This window comes from Nilaparvata lugens, chromosome 8, assembly GCF_014356525.2.
Source record: "Nilaparvata lugens isolate BPH chromosome 8, ASM1435652v1, whole genome shotgun sequence".
Lineage (NCBI taxonomy): Eukaryota > Metazoa > Arthropoda > Insecta > Hemiptera > Delphacidae > Nilaparvata > Nilaparvata lugens.
The window spans coordinates 4,236,091-4,259,954 of NC_052511.1; the positions used below are offsets into that span (position 1 = coordinate 4,236,091).

The 23,864-nt window shown below is 35.3% G+C and overlaps 1 protein-coding gene across 7 annotated transcripts in view; it reads left to right on the top strand.

Moving 5' to 3' along the window:
• LOC111047608 overlaps positions 1–23,864 on the top strand; it is a 317,339-nt gene that overhangs the window by 287,106 nt on the left and 6,369 nt on the right. For 4 of the 7 annotated variants that reach the window (XM_039433757.1, XM_039433756.1, XM_039433753.1 and 1 more), the window contains 2 exons: positions 15,497–15,687; positions 18,602–18,850. In XM_039433757.1, coding sequence (XP_039289691.1) covers positions 15,497–15,687; positions 18,602–18,771 — 361 coding nt within the window. In that variant the 3' untranslated portion in view covers positions 18,772–18,850. The remainder of the gene's footprint in view (positions 1–15,496; positions 15,688–18,601; positions 18,851–23,864) is intronic. The other 3 variants (XM_039433760.1, XM_039433759.1, XM_039433758.1) reach the window with 1 other exon arrangement.

The following is a 23,864-nucleotide window of genomic DNA, read 5'->3' on the forward strand; positions in this document are numbered from 1 at the left end:
CAACTACTGGACTGATTAACTTGAAAATTTACATATAGCTTCTTAATTCACCGAGGATGGTTATAAGCCTGTTTTAAATTCTTCAAGATTTTAGTAGGTCAAGTTCTCAATTTGTCAAGTTTTTAATTGAACCCCTGCAAAGCACGGGTTACCGAATAGTGAACAATAGAGGTTCTAAACAAGTAATATGATAATGAGAGTATTCTCTTCCACTTTTTGTGTAGTTGAGAAGTTGATATTGTGGTAATTATTCATATTGAATGAAAAAGACTAAGAAATTGTCAAAAAACCACAGATTTATTGATACTTAGAAGAAAGACCGGTTTCGGTTATTACACCATTGTCAATCGCTGATAAACTGAGAAAAACAAAGATTGACAATATCAGAGTTTATCAGACGTGAATGAAAAAGAAAAAGACTAAGAAATTGTCAAAAACCACAGATTTATTGATACTTAGGAAGACCGGTTTCGGTTATTACACCATTGTCAATCCCTGATAAACTGAGAAAAACAAAGATTGACAATTGTCAGAGTTTATCAGAAGTTTATCAGAGATTGACAATGGTGTAATAACCGAAACCGGTCTTTCCAAGTATCAATAAATCTGTGGTTTTTTGACAATTTCTTAGTCTTTTCCTTTTTTCATTCAGAATTCTCTTCCATTTACAGTATTAGATCCACATATTCAGCTTTCATATCCTGGTTTCAAAGTAGGAATATGGGGGCACCGAGCTTCGCTCGTTATTTTTATTTATTGATAAACAGAACACAATAATTCTCTAAAATTATCGTGTCTATATTTCACAGCTGGCAATACGTCATCTTTTGAATTTCGGGGATGCGATATTTTGATTTTTCACATACTCAGTCGCTCACTCACTTTTTTTACTATCTACAGCTGTTTCAGCCAAGGATGAATTATCATTTTAATATCGTTCAGCGAGTTTTCCCAAGGATGAGACCTAGAGCAATCGAATCTTTATATCAAAAACCTACTATGTTCCAAATTTCATGAAAATCGTTAGAGCCGTTTTCGAGATCCGCTAAATCACATATAAAAATAACCAGATTAATAAAACAGAATAAATCCTACAGCACCCTCTATTCTTTAAAAAACTTTAAAATAGTTGAACTACTAGTTTAAAAAGTTTTAATAGTTCAACTATTTCAAAGTTTTTTGAAGAATAGAGGGTGCTATAAGATTTATTTTGTTTTATTAATTTAAAAGCAGCCCATGTCAATAAGTGTTTTATAAAATAGAATAGAATATATAGAATAGAACCAGATAATAGAATAACCAGATATATAAATACAGAAATTGCTCGCTCAATATAATAGAATATTTCAAGAAATACACTAAATGAATACAGTATCTCTAATTTAATGAACAATAAAGGTTGATTTAAGGCTATTATCAGATAATCAAGTATCAGGTTATAGTATTCTCTCTCATTTACAGTATATCAGGTTGAATGTATTAATCATGGGTTGAAAGCCTTTCTAAATATTGTGTAGGTAGATATTGTAGTAAACCCAAGCTGCTGGTGTCTCATAATTACCACGGAGATAGACGACGGTAAGCACCAATTCTTGTTTCTAGAATGCTTGATTCTAGAATTCTTGTTTCTAGAATGACGAGAACGTCTCAAGATGATGCAAAGGCGCTTAGGGGTTAAATAATCCAGTAGCAATATATACCCAGAACCAGGCGGTTTTACACATGAGATGGCTTCTCCTTTAACAGCCCAGCGTTTCTTACTACAACTTAGGCCTGTTTCATAATGATGCGCATCTTAGAATAGCACTCTACTCGTTTAATAATAGTAAACATTGAATAGTTACCCCAATGAGACGTGTTAAAATAACACTCTTCTTGTTAAATAATAGTGAAAGATTGAATAGTAAAGCCAATGATACGGTACGTCTTGAAATAATACTCTCCTCCTTAAATAATAGAAATCATTAAATAATAGTAAGTTATCCCAATGATACGTCTTAAAATAACACTCTCGGCGTTAAAATGATAGCATGCATTGAATAGTTAGTTTCATTTTATGGTAATGACAATGACATCATACTAAAGTGGCTCTCTGATGTTGTAGGGTGATAACTCGAACCAACATTAAGTTGGCTCTCCACTAAAATATTTTTGAAATCTCTCAACGCCATCGTTTTGAGCTCGTTTTGAGCTGATTTGAGCAACTTTTATTTCGTTTTGAGCACCCACCGTTTTTGAGATATGACGTCTCAAAAATTGGAGAGCCAACTTAATGCCAGCTCTCCACTTTTCGAAATCGAAAAACTAAACACGCCATCGTTTTGAGCTCGTTTTGAGCTGATTTGAGCAACTTTTATTTCGTTTTGAGCACCCACCGTTTTCGAGATATGACGTTTCAAAAATTGGAGAGCAGCTCTCCACTTTTCGAAATCGAAAAAACAAACATGCCATCGTTTTGAGCTCGTTTTGAGCTGATTTGAGCAACTTTTATTTCGTTTTGAGCACCCACCGTTTTTGAGATATGACGTCTCAAAAAGTGGAGAGCCAACTTAATGCCAGCTCTCCACTTTTCGGAATCAAAGAAGTGAACACGCCATCGTTTTGAGCTCGTTTTGAGCTGATTTGAGCAACTTTTATTTCGTTTTGAGCACCCACCGTTTTCGAGATATGACATCTCAAAAATTGGAGAGCCAACTTAATGCCAGCTCTCCACTTTTTAAAATCGAAAAAGTAAACACGCCATCGTTTTGAGCTCGTTTTGAGCTGATTTGAGCAACTTTTATTTTGTTTTGAGCACCCACCGTTTTCGAGATATGACGACTCAAAAATTGGAGAGCCAACTTAATGCCAGCTCTCCACTTTTTGAAATCGAAAAAGTAAACACACCATCGTTTTGAGCTCGTTTTGAGCTGATTTGAGCAACTTTTATTTCGTTTTGAGCACCCAGAGTTTTTGAGATATGACGTCTCGAAAATTGGAGAGCTAACTTAATGCTAACTATATAGTAAATCAAAAAATCAATTATAACTCCTGAACTAGAGTTGCTCAAAACGTGGAAACCTGCACAAGTGTAAAGGTCTATGAGAAGCTACTCTCAGCAGAAATTGACGTTTTGAGCCATCACAGTTCTCAAGTAATTCCCACTCATAGTATGTACCATGTACTATATGGTAAATCAAAAAACCATTTATAACTCCTGAACTGGAGGTGCTCAAAACGTGGAAACCTGCACAAGAGTAGAGGTCCATGAGAAGCTACTCTCAGCAGAAATTGACGTTTTGAGCCATCACAGTTCTCAAATAATTCCCACTCATAGTATGTACCATGCACTATATGGTAAATCAGACAATCAGTTATAACTCCTAAACCAGAGGTGTTCAAAACGTGTAAACCTGCACAAGAGTAGAGGTCTATGAGAAGCTACTCTCAGCAGAAATTGACGTTTTGAGCCATCACAGTTCTCAAGTAATTCCCACTCATAGTATGTACCATGTACTATATCGTAAATCAAAAAACCAATCATAACTCCTGAACTAGAGGTGCTCAAAACGTGGAAACCTGCACAAGAGTAGAGGTCCATGAGGAGCTACTCTCAGCAGAAATTGACGTTTTGAGCCATCACAGTTCTCAAGTAATTCCCACTCATAGTATGTCTCCTGTACTTTATGGAAAATCAAAAAATCAATCATAACTCCTAAACCAGAGGTGCTCAAAACGTGTCAACCTGTACAAGAGTAGAGGTCTATGAGTAGCTACTCTCAGCAGGAATTGACGTTTTGAGCCATCACAGTTCTCAAGTAATTCCCACTCATAGTATGTATCATGTACTATATGGTGAATCAAAAAACCAATTATAACTCCTGAACTAGAGGTGCTCAAAACGTGGAAACCTGCACAAGAGTGGAGGTCTATGAAGAGCTACTCTTAGCAAAAATTGACGTTTTGAGCGATCACAGTTCTCAAGTAATTCCCACTCATAGTATGTACCATGTACTATATGGTGAATCAAAAAATCAATTAAAACTCCCAAACCAGAGGTGCTCAAAACGTGGAAACCTGCACAAGAGTAGAGGTCTATGAGAAGTAACATTCAGCAGAAATTGACGTTTTGAGCCATCACAGTTCTCAAGTAATTCCCACTCATATTATGTACCATGTACTATATTGTAAATCAAAAAAACAATTATAACTCCTGAACTAGAGTTGCTCAAAACGTGGAAACCTGCACAAGAGTAGAGGTCCATGAGAAGCTACTCTCAGCAGAAATTGACGTTTTGAGCCATCACAGTTCTCAAATAATTCCCACTCATAGTATGTACCATGCACTATATGGTAAATCAAAAAATCAATTATAACTCCTAAACCAGAGGTACTCAAAACGTGTAAACCTGCACAAGAGTAAAGGTCTATGAGAAGCTACTCTCAGCAGAAATTGACGTTTTGAGCCATCACAGTTCTCAAGTAATTCCCACTCATAGTATGTACCATGTACTATATCGTAAATCAAAAAACCAATCATAACTCCTGAACTAGAGGTGCTCAAAACGTGGAAACCTGCACAAGAGTAGAGGTCCATGAGAAGCTACTCTCAGCAGAAATTGACGTTTTGAGCCATCACAGTTGGCTATGTACATACTATGAGTGGGAATTACTTGAGAACTGTGATGGCTCAAAACGTCAATTTCTGCTGAGAGTAGCTTCTCATGGACCTCCACTCTTGTGCAGGTTTCCACGTTTCGAGCACCTCTAGTTCAGGAGTTATAATGGTTTTTTGATTTACCATATAGTACATGATAAATACTATGAGTGGGAATTACTTGAGAACTGTGATGGCTCAAAACGTCAATTTCTGCTGAGAGTAGCTTCTCATAGACCTTCACACTTGTGCAGGTTTCCACGTTTTGAGCAACTCTAGTTCAGGAGTTATAATTGTTTTTTTGATTTACCATATAGTACATGGTACATAATATGAGTGGGAATTACTTGAGAACTGTGATGGCTCAAAACGTCAATTTCTGCTGAATGTTACTTCTCATAGACCTCTACTCTTGTGCAGGTTTCCACGTTTTGAGCACCTCTGGTTTGGGAGTTTTAATTGATTTTTTGATTCACCATATAGTACATGGTACATACTATGAGTGGGAATTACTTGAGAACTGTGATCGCTCAAAACGTCAATTTTTGCTAAGAGTAGCTCTCCATAGACCTCCACTCTTGTGCAGGTTTCCACGTTTTGAGCACCTCTAGTTCAGGAGTTATAATTGGTTTTTTGATTCACCATATAGTACATGATACATACTATGAGTGGGAATTACTTGAGAACTGTGATGGCTCAAAACGTCAATTCCTGCTGAGAGTAGCTACTCATAGACCTCTACTCTTGTACAGGTTGACACGTTTTGAGCACCTCTGGTTGGGAGTTTTAATTGATTTTTTGATTCACCATATAGTACATGGTACATACTATGAGTGGGAATTACTTGAGAACTGTGATCGCTCAAAACGTCAATTTTTGCTAAGAGTAGCTCTCCATAGACCTCCACTCTTGTGCAGGTTTCCACGTTTTGAGCACCTCTAGTTCAGGAGTTATAATTGGTTTTTTGATTCACCATATAGTACATGATACATACTATGAGTGGGAATTACTTGAGAACTGTGATGGCTCAAAACGTCAATTCCTGCTGAGAGTAGCTACTCATAGACCTCTACTCTTGTACAGGTTGACACGTTTTGAGCACCTCTGGTTTAGGAGTTATGATTGATTTTTTGATTTTCCATAAAGTACAGGAGACATACTATGAGTGGGAATTACTTGAGAACTGTGATGGCTCAAAACGTCAGTTTCTGCTGAGAGTAGCTTCTCATGGACCTCTACTCTTGTGCAGGTTCCCACGTTTTGAGCACCTCTAGTTCAGGAGTTATGATTGGTTTTTTGATTTACGATATAGTACATGGTACATACTATGAGTGGGAATTACTTGAGAACTGTGATGGCTCAAAACGTCAATTTCTGCTGAGAGTAGCTTCTCATAGACCTCTACTCTTGTGCAGGTTTACACGTTTTGAGCACCTCTGGTTTAGGAGTTATAACTGATTTTCTGATTTACCATATAGTGCATGGTACATACTATGAGTGGGAATTACTGAGAACTGTGATCGCTCAAAACGTCAATTTTTGCTAAGAGTAGCTCTCCATAGACCTCCACTCTTGTGCAGGTTTCCACGTTTTGAGCACCTCTAGTTCAGGAGTTATAATTGGTTTTTTGATTCACCATATAGTACATGATACATACTATGAGTGGGAATTACTTGAGAACTGTGATGGCTCAAAACGTCAATTTCTGCTGAGAGTAGCTACTCATAGACCCCTACTCTTGTGCAGGTTGACACGTTTTGAGCACCTCTGGTTTAGGAGTTATGATTGATTTTTTGATTTTCCATAAAGTACAGGAGACATACTATGAGTGGGAATTACTTGAGAACTGTGATGGCTCAAAACGTCAGTTTCTGCTGAGAGTAGCTTCTCATGGACCTCTACTCTTGTGCAGGTTCCCACGTTTTGAGCACCTCTAGTTCAGGAGTTATGATTGGTTTTTTGATTTACGATATAGTACATGGTACATACTATGAGTGGGAATTACTTGAGAACTGTGATGGCTCAAAACGTCAATTTCTGCTGAGAGTAGCTTCTCATAGACCTCTACTCTTGTGCAGGTTTACACGTTTTGAGCACCTCTGGTTTAGGAGTTATAACTGATTTTCTGATTTACCATATAGTGCATGGTACATACTATGAGTGGGAATTATTTGAGAACTGTGATGGCTCAAAACGTCAATTTCTGCTGAGAGTAGCTTCTCATGGACCTCTACTCTTGTGCAGGTTTCCACGTTTTGAGCACCTCTAGTTCAGGAGTTATAATTGATTTTTTGATTTACTATATAGTTAGCATTAAGTTAGCTCTCCAATTTTCGAGACGTCATATCTCAAAAACTCTGGGTGCTCAAAACGAAATAAAAGTTGCTCAAATCAGCTCAAAACGAGCTCAAAACGATGGCGTGTTCACTTCTTTGATTCCGAAAAGTGGAGAGCTGGCATTAAGTTGGCTCTCCACTTTTTGAGACGTCATATCTCAAAAACGTTGGGTGCTCAAAACGAAATAAAAGTTGCTCAAATCAGCTCAAAACGAGCTCAAAACGATGGCGTGTTTACTTTTTCGATTTTAAAAAGTGGAGAGCTGGCATTAAGTTGGCTCTCCAATTTTTGAGATGTCATATCTCGAAAACGGTGGGTGCTCAAAACGAAATAAAAGTTGCTCAAATCAGCTCAAAACGAGCTCAAAACGATGGCATGTTTGTTTTTTCGATTTCGAAAAGTGGAGAGCTGCTCTCCAATTTTTGAAACGTCATATCTCGAAAACGGTGGGTGCTCAAAACGAAATAAAAGTTGCTCAAATCAGCTCAAAACGAGCTCAAAACGATGGCGTGTTTAGTTTTTCGATTTCGAAAAGTGGAGAGCTGGCATTAAGTTGGCTCTCCACTTTTTGAGACGTCATATCTCAAAAACGGTGGGTGCTCAAAACGAAATAAAAGTTGCTCAAATCAGCTCAAAACGAGCTCAAAACGATGGCGTGTTCACTTCTTTGATTCCGAAAAGTGGAGAGCTGGCATTAAGTTGGCTCTCCACTTTTTGAGACGTCATATCTCAAAAACGTTGGGTGCTCAAAACGAAATAAAAGTTGCTCAAATCAGCTCAAAACGAGCTCAAAACGATGGCATGTTTGTTTTTTCGATTTCGAAAAGTGGAGAGCTGCTCTCCAATTTTTGAAACGTCATATCTCGAAAACGGTGGGTGCTCAAAACGAAATAAAAGTTGCTCAAATCAGCTCAAAACGAGCTCAAAACGATGGCGTGATTAGTTTTTCGATTTCGAAAAGTGGAGAGCTGGCATTAAGTTGGCTCTCCAATTTTTGAGACGTCATATCTCAAAAACGGTGGGTGCTCAAAACGAAATAAAAGTTGCTCAAATCAGCTCAAAACGAGCTCAAAACGATGGCGTTGAGAGATTTCAAAAATATTTTAGTGGAGAGCCAACTTAATGTTGGTATAACTCGAAACATTAATCAAAAGACTGGTTAGCTAGTTTTTACTTACCTTGCCCTATTACTATAGGTAAGGAAAGTATTGCTTTCCGAGAAAAATTAAGGTACCCCATATTTCATGTATCCTATACTATTAAACGATCAACTTCTGTTAATATGTTTACATGTTCAGATGTTGAGATGTTGAGATGTTTGGATGTTTGGATGTTTGGATGTTTAGATGTTTATATGTTTGTATTTCACCGGATCTCGAAAACGGCTCTAACGATTCTCACGAAATTCAGAACATAGGTTTATAATATAAAGATTCGATTGCACTAGGTCTCATCCTTGGGAAAACTCGCTGAAGGACATTAAAAGGATAATTATTATTCATCCTTGGGAAAACAGCTGATAATTATTGCGTCGTCTGTTGATGATGGAACTGAGTGAGTGAGTTCTTGTATGTGGGACTGTGTCAAAATTATGACTCAGCTGTTGGACTTTTGTAATCATTCAATTAGGTACTTAGTGCCGGATGCAAAAAAACCGGGTTATTTTCAATCCTGATTAATTCCAGTAAATCCATCTTTTTGAAATGGTCTTCTCTGATTTGGTTCACGTGAAGTTAATCAGGATTGAAATTTAACCGGATTTGTGCAACTGGGCCTTTGTGAGGGAAATTTTTGCATTCCTCTGGGAATTAATCTCAATTTACTGTGATTAGATAGAACATTTATGTATGAATGTTATTATAATTTCTTCTTTCGTATTAATTTTTTATGCTTTTGTACTCCAGAGCAAAGCTCGGTCCCCGATACTTATTTATAACTATTTATCTATTTTCCAATCACTTGATAATGACATTATAAAGCCAAACCATGTTGTGAGTAAACAATTCTGAAAAGGGTACTTAGATTTATATTTTTATTTTTATTTTTTATTTTCTTGTAATTTCTATTTTCCTATATGGTCTGGGTATTTTATGATAATCATAAAACTGGTGACAGTTATCATTTAACAATTCAAATACCTACATAACTAGATTCTGAGAGGGGCAGACTAGCCTATTTATTCCTAGTTATTCTTTCTAGTCACCAGAGAAACTTTGGTTTTAAAAGGTTGATAATATCACAGTTAATTTCACAGTTGATTCTCTTTTATAGTCATCCTAATAAACTGGAAGAACTGTACGGTATCCTAAGAGGGGAATAGCCTTGTTATGTTATTATTTTAAATCATCAGAAAAACGTTGGTTTTTAAAATTTAATAATATATTTATTTCACAGTAGGTCCTCTTTTATAGCCATCACAATAAATTGGAATTATTTATCTTCTTTGAAAGTTATTTCTGCAGGTTGTTTTACAGTTCACCCCATCGTCTCTCACAGTCCTGAGAGTTCAAAAGTTATTGATTTCTTGTAAAATCCAGGCTTGTTTGCTGTGGAGCATCTTATTCCAGTTATTACGACCGTTCCATTTCTGATATAAATAAACTATATACTTTTCTGATAAGAGAGTGCAAGCAAAATCATAAAAAATACTTTGGGGATCAGACCGGCACTGTTTACACCTCGATAAGAAAGAAAAGTTGCTCAAATCAGCTCAAAACGAGCTCAAAACGATGGCGTGATTAGTTTTTCGATTTCGAAAAGTGGAGAGCTGGCATTAAGTTGGCTCTCCATTTTTGAGACGTCATATCTCAAAAACGGTGGGTGCTCAAAACGAAATAAAAGTTGCTCAAATCAGCTCAAAACGAGCTCAAAACGATGGCGTTGAGAGATTTCAAAAATATTTTAGTGGAGAGCCCACTTAATGTTGGTATAACTCGAAACATTAATCAAAAGACTGGTTAGCTAGTTTTTACTTACCTTGCCCTATTACTATAGGTAAGGAAAGTATTGCTTTCCGAGAAAAATTAAGGTACCCCATATTTCATGTATCCTATACTATTAAACGATCAACTTCTGTTAATATGTTTACATGTTCAGATGTTGAGATGTTGAGATGTTTGGATGTTTGGATGTTTGGATGTTTAGATGTTTATATGTTTGTATTTCACCGGATCTCGAAAACGGCTCTAACGATTCTCACGAAATTCAGAACATAGGTTTATAATATAAAGATTCGATTGCACTAGGTCTCATCCTTGGGAAAACTCGCTGAAGGACATTAAAAGGATAATTATTATTCATCCTTGGGAAAACAGCTGATAATTATTGCGTCGTCTGTTGATGATGGAACTGAGTGAGTGAGTTCTTGTATGTGGGACTGTGTCAAAATTATGACTCAGCTGTTGGACTTTTGTAATCATTCAATTAGGTACTTAGTGCCGGATGCAAAAAAACCGGGTTATTTTCAATCCTGATTAATTCCAGTAAATCCATCTTTTTGAAATGGTCTTCTCTGATTTGGTTCACGTGAAGTTAATCAGGATTGAAATTTAACCGGATTTGTGCAACTGGGCCTTTGTGAGGGAAATTTTTGCATTCCTCTGGGAATTAATCTCAATTTACTGTGATTAGATAGAACATTTATGTATGAATGTTATTATAATTTCTTCTTTCGTATTAATTTTTTATGCTTTTGTACTCCAGAGCAAAGCTCGGTCCCCGATACTTATTTATAATTATTTATCTATTTTCCAATCACTTGATAATGACATAATAAAGCCGAAGCATGTTGTGAGTATAAACAATTCTGAAAGGGTACTTAGATTTCTATTTTTATTTATACTCTCTTGTATTTTCTATTTTCCTATATGGTCTGGGTATTTTATGATAATCATAAAACTGGTGACAGTAATCATTTAACAATTCAAATACCTACATAACTAGATTCTGAGAGGGGCAGACTAGCCTATTTATTCTTTGTTATTCTTTCTAGTCACCAGAGAAACTTTGGTTTTAAAAAGTTAATAATATCACAGTTAATTTCACAGTTGATTCTCTTTTATAGTCATCCTAATAAACTGGAAGAACTGTACGGTATCCTAAGAGGGGAATAGCCTTGTTATGTTATTATTTTAAATCATCAGAAAAACGTTGGTTTTTAAAATTAATAATATATTTATTTCACAGTAGGTCCTCTTTTATAGCCATCACAATAAATTGGAATTATTTATCTTATAAAGTTATTTCTGCAGGTTGTTTTACAGTTCACCCCATCGTCTCTCACAGTCCTGAGAGTTCAAAAGTTATTGATTTCTTGTAAAATCCAGGCTTGTTTGCTGTGGAGCATCTTCCAGTTATTACGACCGTTCCATTTCTGATATAAATAAACTATATACTTTTCTGATAAGAGAGTGCAAGCAAAATCATAAAAAATACTTTGGGGATCAGACCGGCACTGTTTACACCTCGATAAGAAAGACAGAAGATGGCCAGTGTCTCGTATTCTTGGACCCAGCTCATTTTCTCACTTTTTATGAAGGAGGTATGATTAGATACTTCATCCCTTGTATTTTGTCTCTGAAAGTAAATTATAGAGAGGAAATGAAGAGCGTAGGAGGTGCGAGAGAGAGAGAAGCAAATGAAGAGAGTGAGAGGTGTGTGAGAGAGAGAAGAAATGAAGAGCCTAGGAGTGTGAGAGAGAGGAAATTAAGACAGTAGGAGGTATGAGAGAGAAAAAAGCAAATGAAGAGAGTAGAAGGTGAGAGGAAATGAAGACAGTATGAGGTGTGAGTGACAAAATGGAAAGACTAGGAGGTGTGAGAGAGAGAGAAGAAGAAATGAAGAGCTTAGGAGTGTGTGAGAGAGAGGAAATTAAGCCAGTAGGAGGTATGAGAGAGAGAAGCAAATGAAGAGAGTAGAAGGTGAGAGGAAATGAAGACAGTATGAGGTGTGAGTGAGAGGGAAATAGGGTGTTAGGTTGGTTGGTCGAACAACCCGTTACTTTTTGCAGAGCATTTTCTTATTTCCCCGGAGAGGCATTTTCGACACAGCTCCGTCGAAATTGATGCTCTAAATACGCAATTCGTAATTCTCTTTGCGGTCTGGTAGCGAATTATGATTGATTAGGGTCTTTGAAAAGTTCAACACAGGCCTAAATGCCCTTTCATCTCTGTAGTTTATTTTTGGAGCTTCTCTTTCTTCCCTACAGCTCGTTATCCAGATTTTCAGAGTGAACGTTGTTGATTTTTCCCTTACAGCAGTAAAAAAGATTTAAATTTTGTATTATGACAATTTTTTCTCCTGTATAGATGCGACTTCTCTTATTCTATTTTTGGGGCTTCTCTTTCTTCCCTACAGCTCGTTTCTCCAGATTTTCAGAGTGAACGTTGTTGATTTTTCCTTACAGCAGTACAAAAGATTTAAATTTTGTACAATTTTTTCTCCTGTATAGATGCGACTTCTCTTATTTTATCACTAGAATATAACATATCCACCCCATCCCCAACCATTGAGGAGCCTTTACATTAGTCATGTTTCCTTGAATTCAAGTTTTCTTTACGTTTGTTTAAAATGAATGTATTTGCAAACTTGAAGTCAAGTTTGCAAGAACAGAAACTTGAAACCACCAAACTAAAGTAGGCCTATGATATCTCACCATCTCACTCTGAATGATTTACTGTGCGAACTCTTTACTGTGTGTTTATATGATAAACTACATTATAATTATTAAATACTGTATTAAAACTACAGTATTATTAAATACTGTGTGTTTCTTTATGTGTATCTTCTTACTCTTGTAACAATACTATTTGATTTAAACGGTGAATAAACTGAGTGTGTTTTGCGTTTTCATGGCCCGCTGTAGGGAGAACTATTAAATGTTTACTGTCAGAATGAATCTTTACTGAATAATTTTCATTGATTCCCTCTCATAATTTCACTTTGTTATAATAAAATTGGATTAGAACAGTGAATAATTTTTTTTGGAGTTTTCAAGGTCTGCTGGGGAAGGAATGAATAAATATTTAGGCTTCTGTCAGGATGAATGTTTTCTGAATTCTTTAAATTGTCTTACCAAAGAGAAAAGATAGGTGGCATCTTATGATATCACGAGCTGGCCCGGCGAACTTTGTACCGCCAAATAGTTAAGACCTAATACATCTCATGACAATCTTTAGCTGGATACACACCTGAGGAGGCGCGATGCGGCATTTTGCATCCAGGTATTTCTTACTTATTGGTTTGAATGGAAGAACTCACACACACACTGAATAGGGCATGTCGTGGAACGGTAAATGTCAATCTCTATAAGATCAACACTTTGTATCAGCAAGCTGCGCCTCCTCAGATGTGCTTAGCCTTTACTTAATCTGATGCACTATATTTTCATGAAAATCTCAATATGGACTTTATATGTGCTTAGTTAGTTGTGCAGCAGCTTGTATTTTTCAATTATTTATTTATTTATTTGTTGATACAATTACAAATCAAATTATAGTTGAATGCAACTGGGAATTAAATGGTATATCTCCTTGCTGCTGATTTTCCCGTGAATGTTCTAAATTTACAGCATTTCGAGTTCTACGACCCAAGTTTGGTCGTCGTTCGTACCGTGGCATTATTGAGAATACAATTATTGAAGTTTGTGAATCAGTAGAATGAAAATAGAAAAATCTGGTGTGGCGCACTCACACAACTTTCCTTGCTGTTATGAAAATTGATCACCTGACGCTAGTGTACCTGCGCATCTCAAGTCTACTATTCGAAGATTTGAGCCAGCTGGTGACAGGGAAATAACGCTGGAGACACACATGAGGTCTGCTATCTCTTCATAGTGAATGATTCAATAGAATCGCCAATAATTTGCAATTGAATAATCACATTTTCTCGAATTTAAAGCTTATTTTCAATTTTAGGTGAAAATGTTACTGAACGTTAATTGTAGAGATTTTCATGCTCAATCTACTTCACTTGATTTTTTTTGTTTCAATTGTATCTGAAGCCTGATAATTGGGAATATATCTGCATTGATGGGGCAGAGCTCCTGAAATTTTTACAGATATGGGACTTGTGGCAGTTGATAGACCTTATCGATGACTATTTTAGGTATGAATTTGATCAAAATCGAGAAAATCACGAAAAACCCTGTTTTTGACAACATTTTCGCCATTTTAGCCGCCATCTTGAATTGCATTTGATAGAAATTGTTCGTGTCGGATCCTTATAGTGAAAGGACCTTGAGTTCCAAATTTCAAGTCATTCCGTTAATTGGGAGATGAGATATCGTGTACACAGACGCACATACACTCATACACACACACACACACACACACACACCACACACACACACACACACACCACACACACACACACACACACACACATACAGACCAATACCCAAAAACCAGTTTTTTGGACTCAGGGGACCTTGAAACGTATAGAAATTTAGAAATTAGGGTACCTTAATTTTTTTCGGAAAGCAATACTTTCCTTACCTATGGTAATAGGGCAAGGAAAGTAAAAACAGATCTACCGACGGCTATTGGATGACTCAAGGATTATAACAGCTGATTTTTATTTCTGTGTGTGGCTAGCTCACAAATCTTCTCCCATAAGGATTACATGCAAACTTTGAAGGACCGTAGGGAAGAGTCCTGAAGTCGGATTATAAATTTGATAGGCCATAAACCTGGTCCTGAACATAACGAACACAACTAAACAAAAATCATCAAATTCGGTGCACACATAAAAAAAGTTATTGAATGTCAAAATTTGAGGCTCGATTTTCATTTATATAGATTTCTCTTTGATATTACTGTAATTAATCTCATATTTTTGGGTTAAGTTGAAGAGGGGGCTCTTATTGCCTCAATTTCGCCCACAACACTTGTTGAATTTCAAAGTGTGATTAATAAAGGCAATTGTCTATCTATCTATCTATAATTTCAATTTGTAACAGCACAATTTGATTAGAATATTGTGATTAAACTGAGCATTTTTTCAGGGCTTGCTGTAGGGAGAACCAAAGAATGTTTACTGAAAACTTTTCAGTGTATAACTCTCATAATTTCACTCTATAACAAAAAAGTTTTATTGTCAGAATCAAAGACCTTAAAGATGCATAGACTCACATGCAGCGCTAGTGTCGTACTTAGAATTTCTGTCTCTTTATTTCTGTCTCTTCTCACTCTTGTAACAATACAAATTTTGAGTGAAAATGGACTAAATTTTAGTAAAGTGAAATCATAACCATATTTTGGACTTTTAAAATGTTATCTAAATTTGGGAGAGAAATAGTACAAGGAGTATCCTTAGTTTTTCTCTCCTAATCAGTGTTTCTTTGTAAAAAATATAAATAAATAATACAGTTTAATCAGAACAGTGAATCTTGTCCTAACATAGAGAAAAGATATCACCTTGAGATCTTCTCTATAATACCTATTACTCTCATAATTTCATTTCATATAACAACACAATTCCTTCAGAATATTGTGAATAAAGTGAGCGTTTTTGTGGCGTTTCCAGGGCCCGCTGGAGGGAGAACCGCACGATCTTCAACACGCCGAACCCGCGCCTAATGAACGTGTCGCTTCTGCGCGACACGAAGCAGGCGGCAGGCCACGAGCGGCGCGGAAGTCGCGGAAGCAACCGCGCGCCCTCAAGACAGCCCAGTATGGCCTCCCTCAGGCCCCAGTCTCCTTCTGCCGCTTCCCAAGGTCATTAGACAAATCCTATAAGTATAAAAGTATAGTATGAGTATAACGTATAGTGAATGTAGTATGAATATAAGTATCAAGTATGATAGTAAACTGAAAGGAAGTTGCCAATTTTTCAAATTTTGATGGGAGGAATCAGGCCCTAGTCTCCTTCACCCGCTTCCCAAGGTCATTAGACAATGATCCAATAAGTATACTCGGTCACCAATAATTAATTGTCAAGGTTATTGAATTGAATTGAATTTATTGTTTCAAAAAATTACGGATTTATAAAACACTAGCCGTCAGGCTCGCTTCGCTCGCCATATCCGTCTAGCCAGGGGGCTCCACCCCCTGGACCCCCGACCGGATCGACCAAGAATGAGATTAGCAGGCTCGCTTCGCTCGCCTGCATTTTTATATTTTTTATCATGTTAGGACAATCCAGTCGGGGGTCCAGACTAAACGTCTGGCTAAACGGATATGGCGAGCGAAGCGAGCCTGACGGCTAGTAATATAATATTCCCAGGATTGAAGTAGCAGTGCCCAATCAATTTTTCCGCGATAAATGCATTTAAATCTTCAACTTGGTGCCAACCTAACAAAGTCAACTCAACTTAATGCCAACCTGACTAAATTATTAATTTAGTTGCCAGTTAACAATTGTTTCGAAGAGGTACTCTATCTAGATTATAGGTCTATAGTAACATATGATATGGAAATTTCAATTATAATTAAGAGATTGGGAGAAGAAGAATATTCATGCTAAAAGACGAACTTTAAACCCTTAAAAACTACCCTTAGAGTTAAAATATTGCTAAAAGGTTTCTTAGTGCGCCTCTAAAGGGCCAACTAAACATACCTACCAAATTTGAACGTTTTTGGTCCGGTAGATTTTTAGTTATGCGAGTGAGTGAGTGAGTGAGTCTGTCAGTCAGTCAGTCAGTCAGTCAGTCAGTCAGTCAGTCAGTCAGTGCCATTTCGCTTTTATATATATAGATCAATAAATTTACCAATTCTAAGTGGATCATATCTATGCTTAAGCTATTCCAGAAAATAATTGAAACTGAGCTCACATGTTGGTCTGTTTGTAAGAGTTTGCATGTGTATATTAAAATTCAATACATATATAACTTATCTATGATAAAGAGAGGTAGGTTCACAAAAGCATGGAATGGTTGATCTGAAAACTTGTCGGTAATTTTAATAAGATAGGGAATACAAATCAGGAAACCAGGGAATGAATGAAAAATACAAGTGAGGGTTGAAAGAATTGTTGCAAAACTCATTGTCTAAGACCTCATTATCATGCGTGTGTGTTTAATTTTGATTTTCCTGATATCGATCAATTAATTCATTCATTGTGGTTCTTCTTAGGCACAATAAACGTTTCTTGGCAAAACGGCACACATTTCAAAAAAGTTCCAGTGCTGAGTAATATATCCATGCAATATTCAATAGATACCGTCCCAATAAAGCAATGAATGAATCGAAACAAGTACATTAAGCCGTTTAGCAGAAGATTCTGTATGTCTTTTCTCTATGATTATCCCCTCATAATTATATAGTCTATTATATTGGCACCACTTGCAACTTAAATTAGTATTATGATTTTGAAGATAAGAAATGCAGAATGCAAGTGTCTAAATATATTATTAGTATATTTTTTTCTTTAATAATTTTCAATAATGTATTTCCTTATTCATGAGTGCGTTTGGGCTGTTATGCCTGTTGCACTCCTAGATTTTTGTAAGAATAAATAAATAAATTCCGGTTGCACAAAAGCCGGTTGAATTTTAACCTTGATTAATTCCACGAGAACCAATCAGAGAAGCCGTCTTATAAAAAAGGCCCTCTCTCTGATTGATTCTTGTGAAATTAATCACGGTTAAAATTTAACCGGCTTTTGTGCAACCGGCACATTGTGTCTTAGAGTGAGGTAAGCTTTAAGAAGAAGCTATAGAACATTGTTATGAATATAATATTATGGTATTATCCCTTCTTGCTACGATTTATGAATATTATTGTTGATATTTCATGACATGCTTATTACAACATCACATCCACCATGAAATTATTTGTGTTGCCCATTCTCTTATCTCCAATGTATTAATTCATTTTCTCACCCACCTTACAATACCAACTCATTATAATTTGAAAGAAATTTCTGTCCTGTCCTAAATGTCTTCTAAATATTCCATCATCCTTTGATTCCATTTCACCATAACAATCACCTTGCTTGGATATTCTTCCATCAAGGACTTCAATATCTTCAATATTTTTTCATCTTCTTGTTTCTCAGCATAGTTATTTTCAATTCTCTCTTTCACTACCATGTTATGATCTCTACTATCCATAAGATATATTCTACATTCTCCTCTACCATGCCTTTATTCCTCAGCATGGTTTCAATCCTTTCTTTTACCATTCTGTTATACTATCTAAGATCCACTTGGTTCTTGTTTCTTTTTCATTTCATTCTATCATACTTGAACTATTTAATCTTCTCCCTCTTATCACCCTTGTTTCTTTCTCCGATCTGATAAAACACTCCAACACCTGTTCTCCGTCTCACATCTCTACTTGGATGTTACTTCTCTATAACTTTTCATACTTTTCCTCTCACTTCATTCATCTTCTTTTTCTTCTTCTTCTAGCATACATTTTTTACTTCACTTTCTTTCCATTCCTCTACTTTCAATCTTTTATTTCACCACTCTTTTATATTCTCCAAATTGACTTTATTCATCTTCCTCCAGCATACATTGCTTTATTTACTTTCTTTGAATTTCTTTACTTTCTTTCAATGTCTCAACTTCCAATCCTTTATTTCACTACTCTTTTATCTACTCTCCAAACTTGTTCTCCGTCTCACATCTCTACTTGCTCTCTTTCTTCTGTACCTCTCTCTGTCCTCCAACCGCCCATCATCCAGGTTCAAGAGCTTCACTGCGCGGTTCTCGAGGCTCACAGAACAGCCAGGGTTCTGCTACCACACGCTCACCTACTGGAGCCGCAGCTGCGGCACCGCAACCGCAGCCGCAACCGGCCGCAGCCGCAGGCGACCCAGAAGTGGTGACGCAGCGAGAGGAACCCAGTGCTTAGCCTTTGCAGGCGTGGACGTAGCATACTTCCGCCCATACAGACATAACCTCGAAATTTTGCGCGCGAAATTCAAACCAAGGTAACTCGGCTGGCTCATTACCAACTTATCAAGTTGGTAATGCTCGGCTGCTGGGCTGTGATTGGCTACAGCTGTTTGTCGTGTTGCTGCTCCGCCCCCATCGCTCGCTAATTTCCTCATAGAGGTTGTGCTGCTTCGTTTTTCAATTACAGCTGTTTTTGAGTACTGTTCATCATCATCTTGCTGTCTGTGTGCTATCATTATAGATTCTAGACCAGCAATACACAATGTTGATGGTCTAGGGTTTGAGATGCTTAGAGGAGTCGTGCCTGTAACAACCACAACAAGTTCTTCAATAAAAATACAAGTGTTTCAATCCATATCAAGTTTTTCCTTGAACAATAAATTACATGCAACCAATTAATTAATTCATTAATTTATTTGCATAAATACATACATGGAGACAACAGGTTAAACCCTTATATGTCTCCTTGAAACATTACAACATTCTTCATTCAAAGATTAGATGGAAGATCAATATTTTCCAGCTATAAGGGTATCTACCCTTACATAGAGAGCGATCAGAGGTCCTAAGATCTCTACTATATAGATGGTGTCTATTTATTTTTATTTATTTTTTTTTTTTTTTGTTGCTCATTTATTTTATTTTAGAAGCTGCTGTCAAAAAGTTTTTTTGTTCAAAGCCTTTTGCCAAAACTTGATGAACAGAAATGCTCATCACACATGTTTTCAACATACTTGTCCTGTCTTTAGTGACTGATCTTTCGTGGCACTTGTCTTTTCCGCTCTATAGTAGGAAGAAGGATGGAATAATAGTAACAATTTAAAACATTTATTTATACAAAGAATTATATTTAAAACATTAATTTATACAAAGAATCTCGCACTGAACAACAACATTGTGATTAATACAACATAACCTAAGCAGGTTTACTACATTCACCTAAGCAGGCGCAGTCGCAGGAGATTGCTTGCGGCGCCTGCGCAGGTTGACTGCTCCGTTTCACTCTCTCTCCAGGTGAATGCCTTCCGGTTGCTGTTGCGTTGGTTGCTCGCCACTGCTCCTATTCGTGCTCTTTCCAGACGACCGTGAACCGAAACGAACGCTCTCACTCGCACTCATTGTGAGCGCATAACGTGGGAACGTAACGCAGTTTCTTAAAGTGTCACCCGGCAAACCAATAAGACGTTATCACGTCAAAACTATGATAAAAATGTTACAGCACTTCTAACAATATTGGAGATCTTCAATCTTCAAATCCAGCAAACCGCGAGTTATAAAATATGTGTGTGGTGAGCATTTATGCTTTTATATATTTTTTAAGAATAAAAATACGGCAGGTAGCCTACTAGACAAAGTTCAAAAAGACACATGATTGTCACTTAGGTGATCATTTTCAGTTCTTGGAAGTGAAGATAAATCTTGAAGTTCAAAAGTCACTCGACAAATCTCAAAGGTTGACATGTTTTTTCATATTATTTAGTTCTTCTATCAATAAAATCGTTTCTGGAATATTAGTCAATTTAAATGATTTAGACATTTTGAAATTAGGAGGAAGATGTTGGTCTTTCATTATTGACAAGAGTTTGTAAGAATACTTTCCTTCTCATCACAGAGGCTAATCATTTCACTTTCATATTAGAAGACATTCTGATAAAACACTCTTCAAAATGTCATAAATCGATGACTAGCGCAGTCTATTTTCAAAAACTGTTAGATTCAAAAGTTACTAGTATTTGAAAACAGATCTTCCAGCTAAAACTTTTTAGGAGACTGCTAGTCTTAAATTTATGAAATGTCGAGTGGCGCTCGATGTGTGTAATAATGAATAATCAATATGAATAATCGCAGTTGGCGATGGAATACAAAATTGATGATAACATTTTCAAATAAATAAATGTAAATATTGAATTTATCAATTGGATAGAAGCTCCATTGATATTGTGGTTGTGGAGGTCAGGCACGACTCCTTTTGGATTTATTGGTAATTGATGAATGAATGTTTTAGGATGCAATGGATGACTGTTTATGCTCTAGATATGGCGCTGCTAAACTGTTCTGTTGTCGATGTTTATCATGTGCTGCTTCATATACATACATTTAGCTACAATTATTATTATTATTGTCATCGCATCGATTAATTTTGTAACCATAATCGACATGAGAAGGTACTTTTCCAGAGCAGTATACTTCACAATAAATGATAAAATTCATTGAATATGAGTTTATATGGTGGAATTTCTTCATAATTAAAAAACTCCATATTTATTAGATTTACTCCCAGGACTGCAGTTCCGTGTTGAAACCAACAATCTTTAGCTGTACAGCTGTACGGTTTTCATATATAATAAATAATAGAACATTGTCAATAATATTATAGTTTATAAATCTTCCAAATCTTATAGCAATGGCTTGGGTATTTCTCCAGTTTAGTATTGAAAAGAGAAAGACACTGATGTTGCTAATACCAATATGGTATTAACAACATCCGTGTCTTTTTCTTCTATTATGAAAAAATACAACAACATTCCTCTCACACACAATAAAATTATCAACAGTTCTTTATTCTTTACAATTTTATTGAGTTTATTCACAATAATCACTAGATATTTCAAATCCTACAGCAATGAGGCATGACAACTTAAGAAATTTGAAGAATGATTTCCTAGCATTTATCAAGAGTGTAGAGAGTTTCAGTTGTATTTTTTATGAATAGAAATATGATTATTTGAATTAATAATGCCAGATTAATTTAGTTCTACTTACGCAAGCCGCCTAGTTAGCAATTTCGCATTATCTTTAAATATCAACCATACTTTGTTGGAGATTCAAAGAAATTCCACCTTTAAAATTATATAAATTCTCCTTTGATAGATTGCTCATACGATACCGTAGTTGCTACTACTGCATCTATATATTTCAAATAATGTTAAATTTAACATTCGTGAAAAGTATTGTTGCTTTCCTTTTCCCTAGCAAAATATCTGGTTATTTTTTATTTAGTATACTGAAACTGGTATCATTTCAAATTTATAATCGATTCAAATTTCTATTACATTATTACACTATTATTTCTAAAAGTAGAATTTTTCAAATAAATTGATGAGATTGATTATACTTTTGATATACCAAGTTGAAATCTTTTTCTGGAAAAGTACCTATCTTCTTCATTTTGGCTTTTTCAATAAACATTGTCATATTTTTATGTGTTTAAAGTGTGTAAATTTTTGATGTTATCATCACTTATTATTCCATTGCATTTTTATTCATATTTCATTAATTGATTCACTGTTTTTATGAATGTTTCAATAGTTGTTGTTGGTGTCTTCACTAAATATTTTTTCATCAAAATCAAATCATTTTTGTTTCATAATTATTTTAAATTTATTTTTCATCTTATTCTAACATAATTGATCTTTTTCATCTCGACTGATACTATCTATGGACGATATAAATGTTCTAATATAACGACAAATCAGAGCTATATTGAGCTATGTAAATACAAATAATTTTTATCAATAAGTCTCTGCTAATTTTTTTGTAACTATTTTTCAAAAATCTCACAAATATTGATGATTTTCCATACGGTTCAACCGTTTTAGCTACACGAGTTTAGCTACTGTTGGGCACTTTTTCTGGATTTGTGATCTACAATTTTTTATATAGATCAAAGCACATAAACTACAACACTTCCCACTCTTTTACTTGTCAATAGGATCATTACTTCAATAGGATTAATTAAAACCCCAGTGATACATTAGTAATTGAAAATTATGTTGGAAAGTGAAAACATTCCTTAATTAATCAAAAATTCTCAAAAACTAAACTCAATAATGGAATTTCGTTGTTGGTTATTCATTTTGTTTTCAAGATGGATAAGTTAATAAAAGATAAAGTTATATAAGAATACAATAGTATTAATAATGGAGTTGATAAGAATTATTTTGGCCCTGTTTCTGTAGCATATTGTATATTATATAATTTAAGCTGCGTTTACACCAAAGTTATTAACAAAATCATTATTTCTCCGTCCTTATAGATTCTATTAGATTGAACATAACTTATCATACACATGATGAACATATGTGTTTGTCAAGTTCCTTTCAATCTAATAGAATCTATAACTAACATTTTGGAATCTAACATTTTGTTAATAACTTTGGTGTAAACATAGCTTTACTGTATCAGTTTGTATTTTATATGGAAAATTCGTTGTCTGTTGATAAATTTTAAAACAAATTATAAGATGTGAATGAAGGTATCGTCAGCCTAAATAGCTCACATTCATTTGCTTTCAATTATTGTCTACGGTTCAGCATTGTCGATTTCTTATTTAAAATTTATCAAATTGCGTCATCTTTTTTCATGATACCTGAGTTTTGCCGTTCTTCTTCCTCCAACTTTAAATAATATTTGAAATTGTTTCATTAAATATTATTACCATATCTCATCCGTATGTCAGTATATCATTCTTTGAGTTTCTAGTCATTGAATATGTATGGTAGTTGACATGCATATTATTGAATTGTTTTGAAATGCAACATATCTTTATTGATTTTTGAGAATGCGACCGTAATTTTGAAATTATGAATGAATTTGGATATTTATGGTGAATTGAATTTGTATTAATATAATGAAAATTATTAATGAAGTACCGGTACCCGTTTCTTTCAGAATTCAGTATCTAAGGTTATTTGGAGAAAAAGCATTGAAATGTTCAGTTATCATTGTCCCTTATATACCGGTACTGCATTATTCATTTTGAGTCTAGAATTCTAATCCTTTTTCAAATTCCTATTGATAGCATATTCATGAAGCTAAATTACTGACAAAACTATTCAATATTGGACTATCAAAATTAAAAACAATTAATGTAATCAATTAATATAATCTAATATTTATATAATCAATTTTCTATGAAAACAGCCCTAGCTCTTATCAGTAATACAGCCACACAACATTTTATTTTTCTATATATCTAACAAGCGACACTTTATTCTTTCTTTTATTCTTTATCCACTGATGTGAAAACAATGGTAGTTAAAATACTAA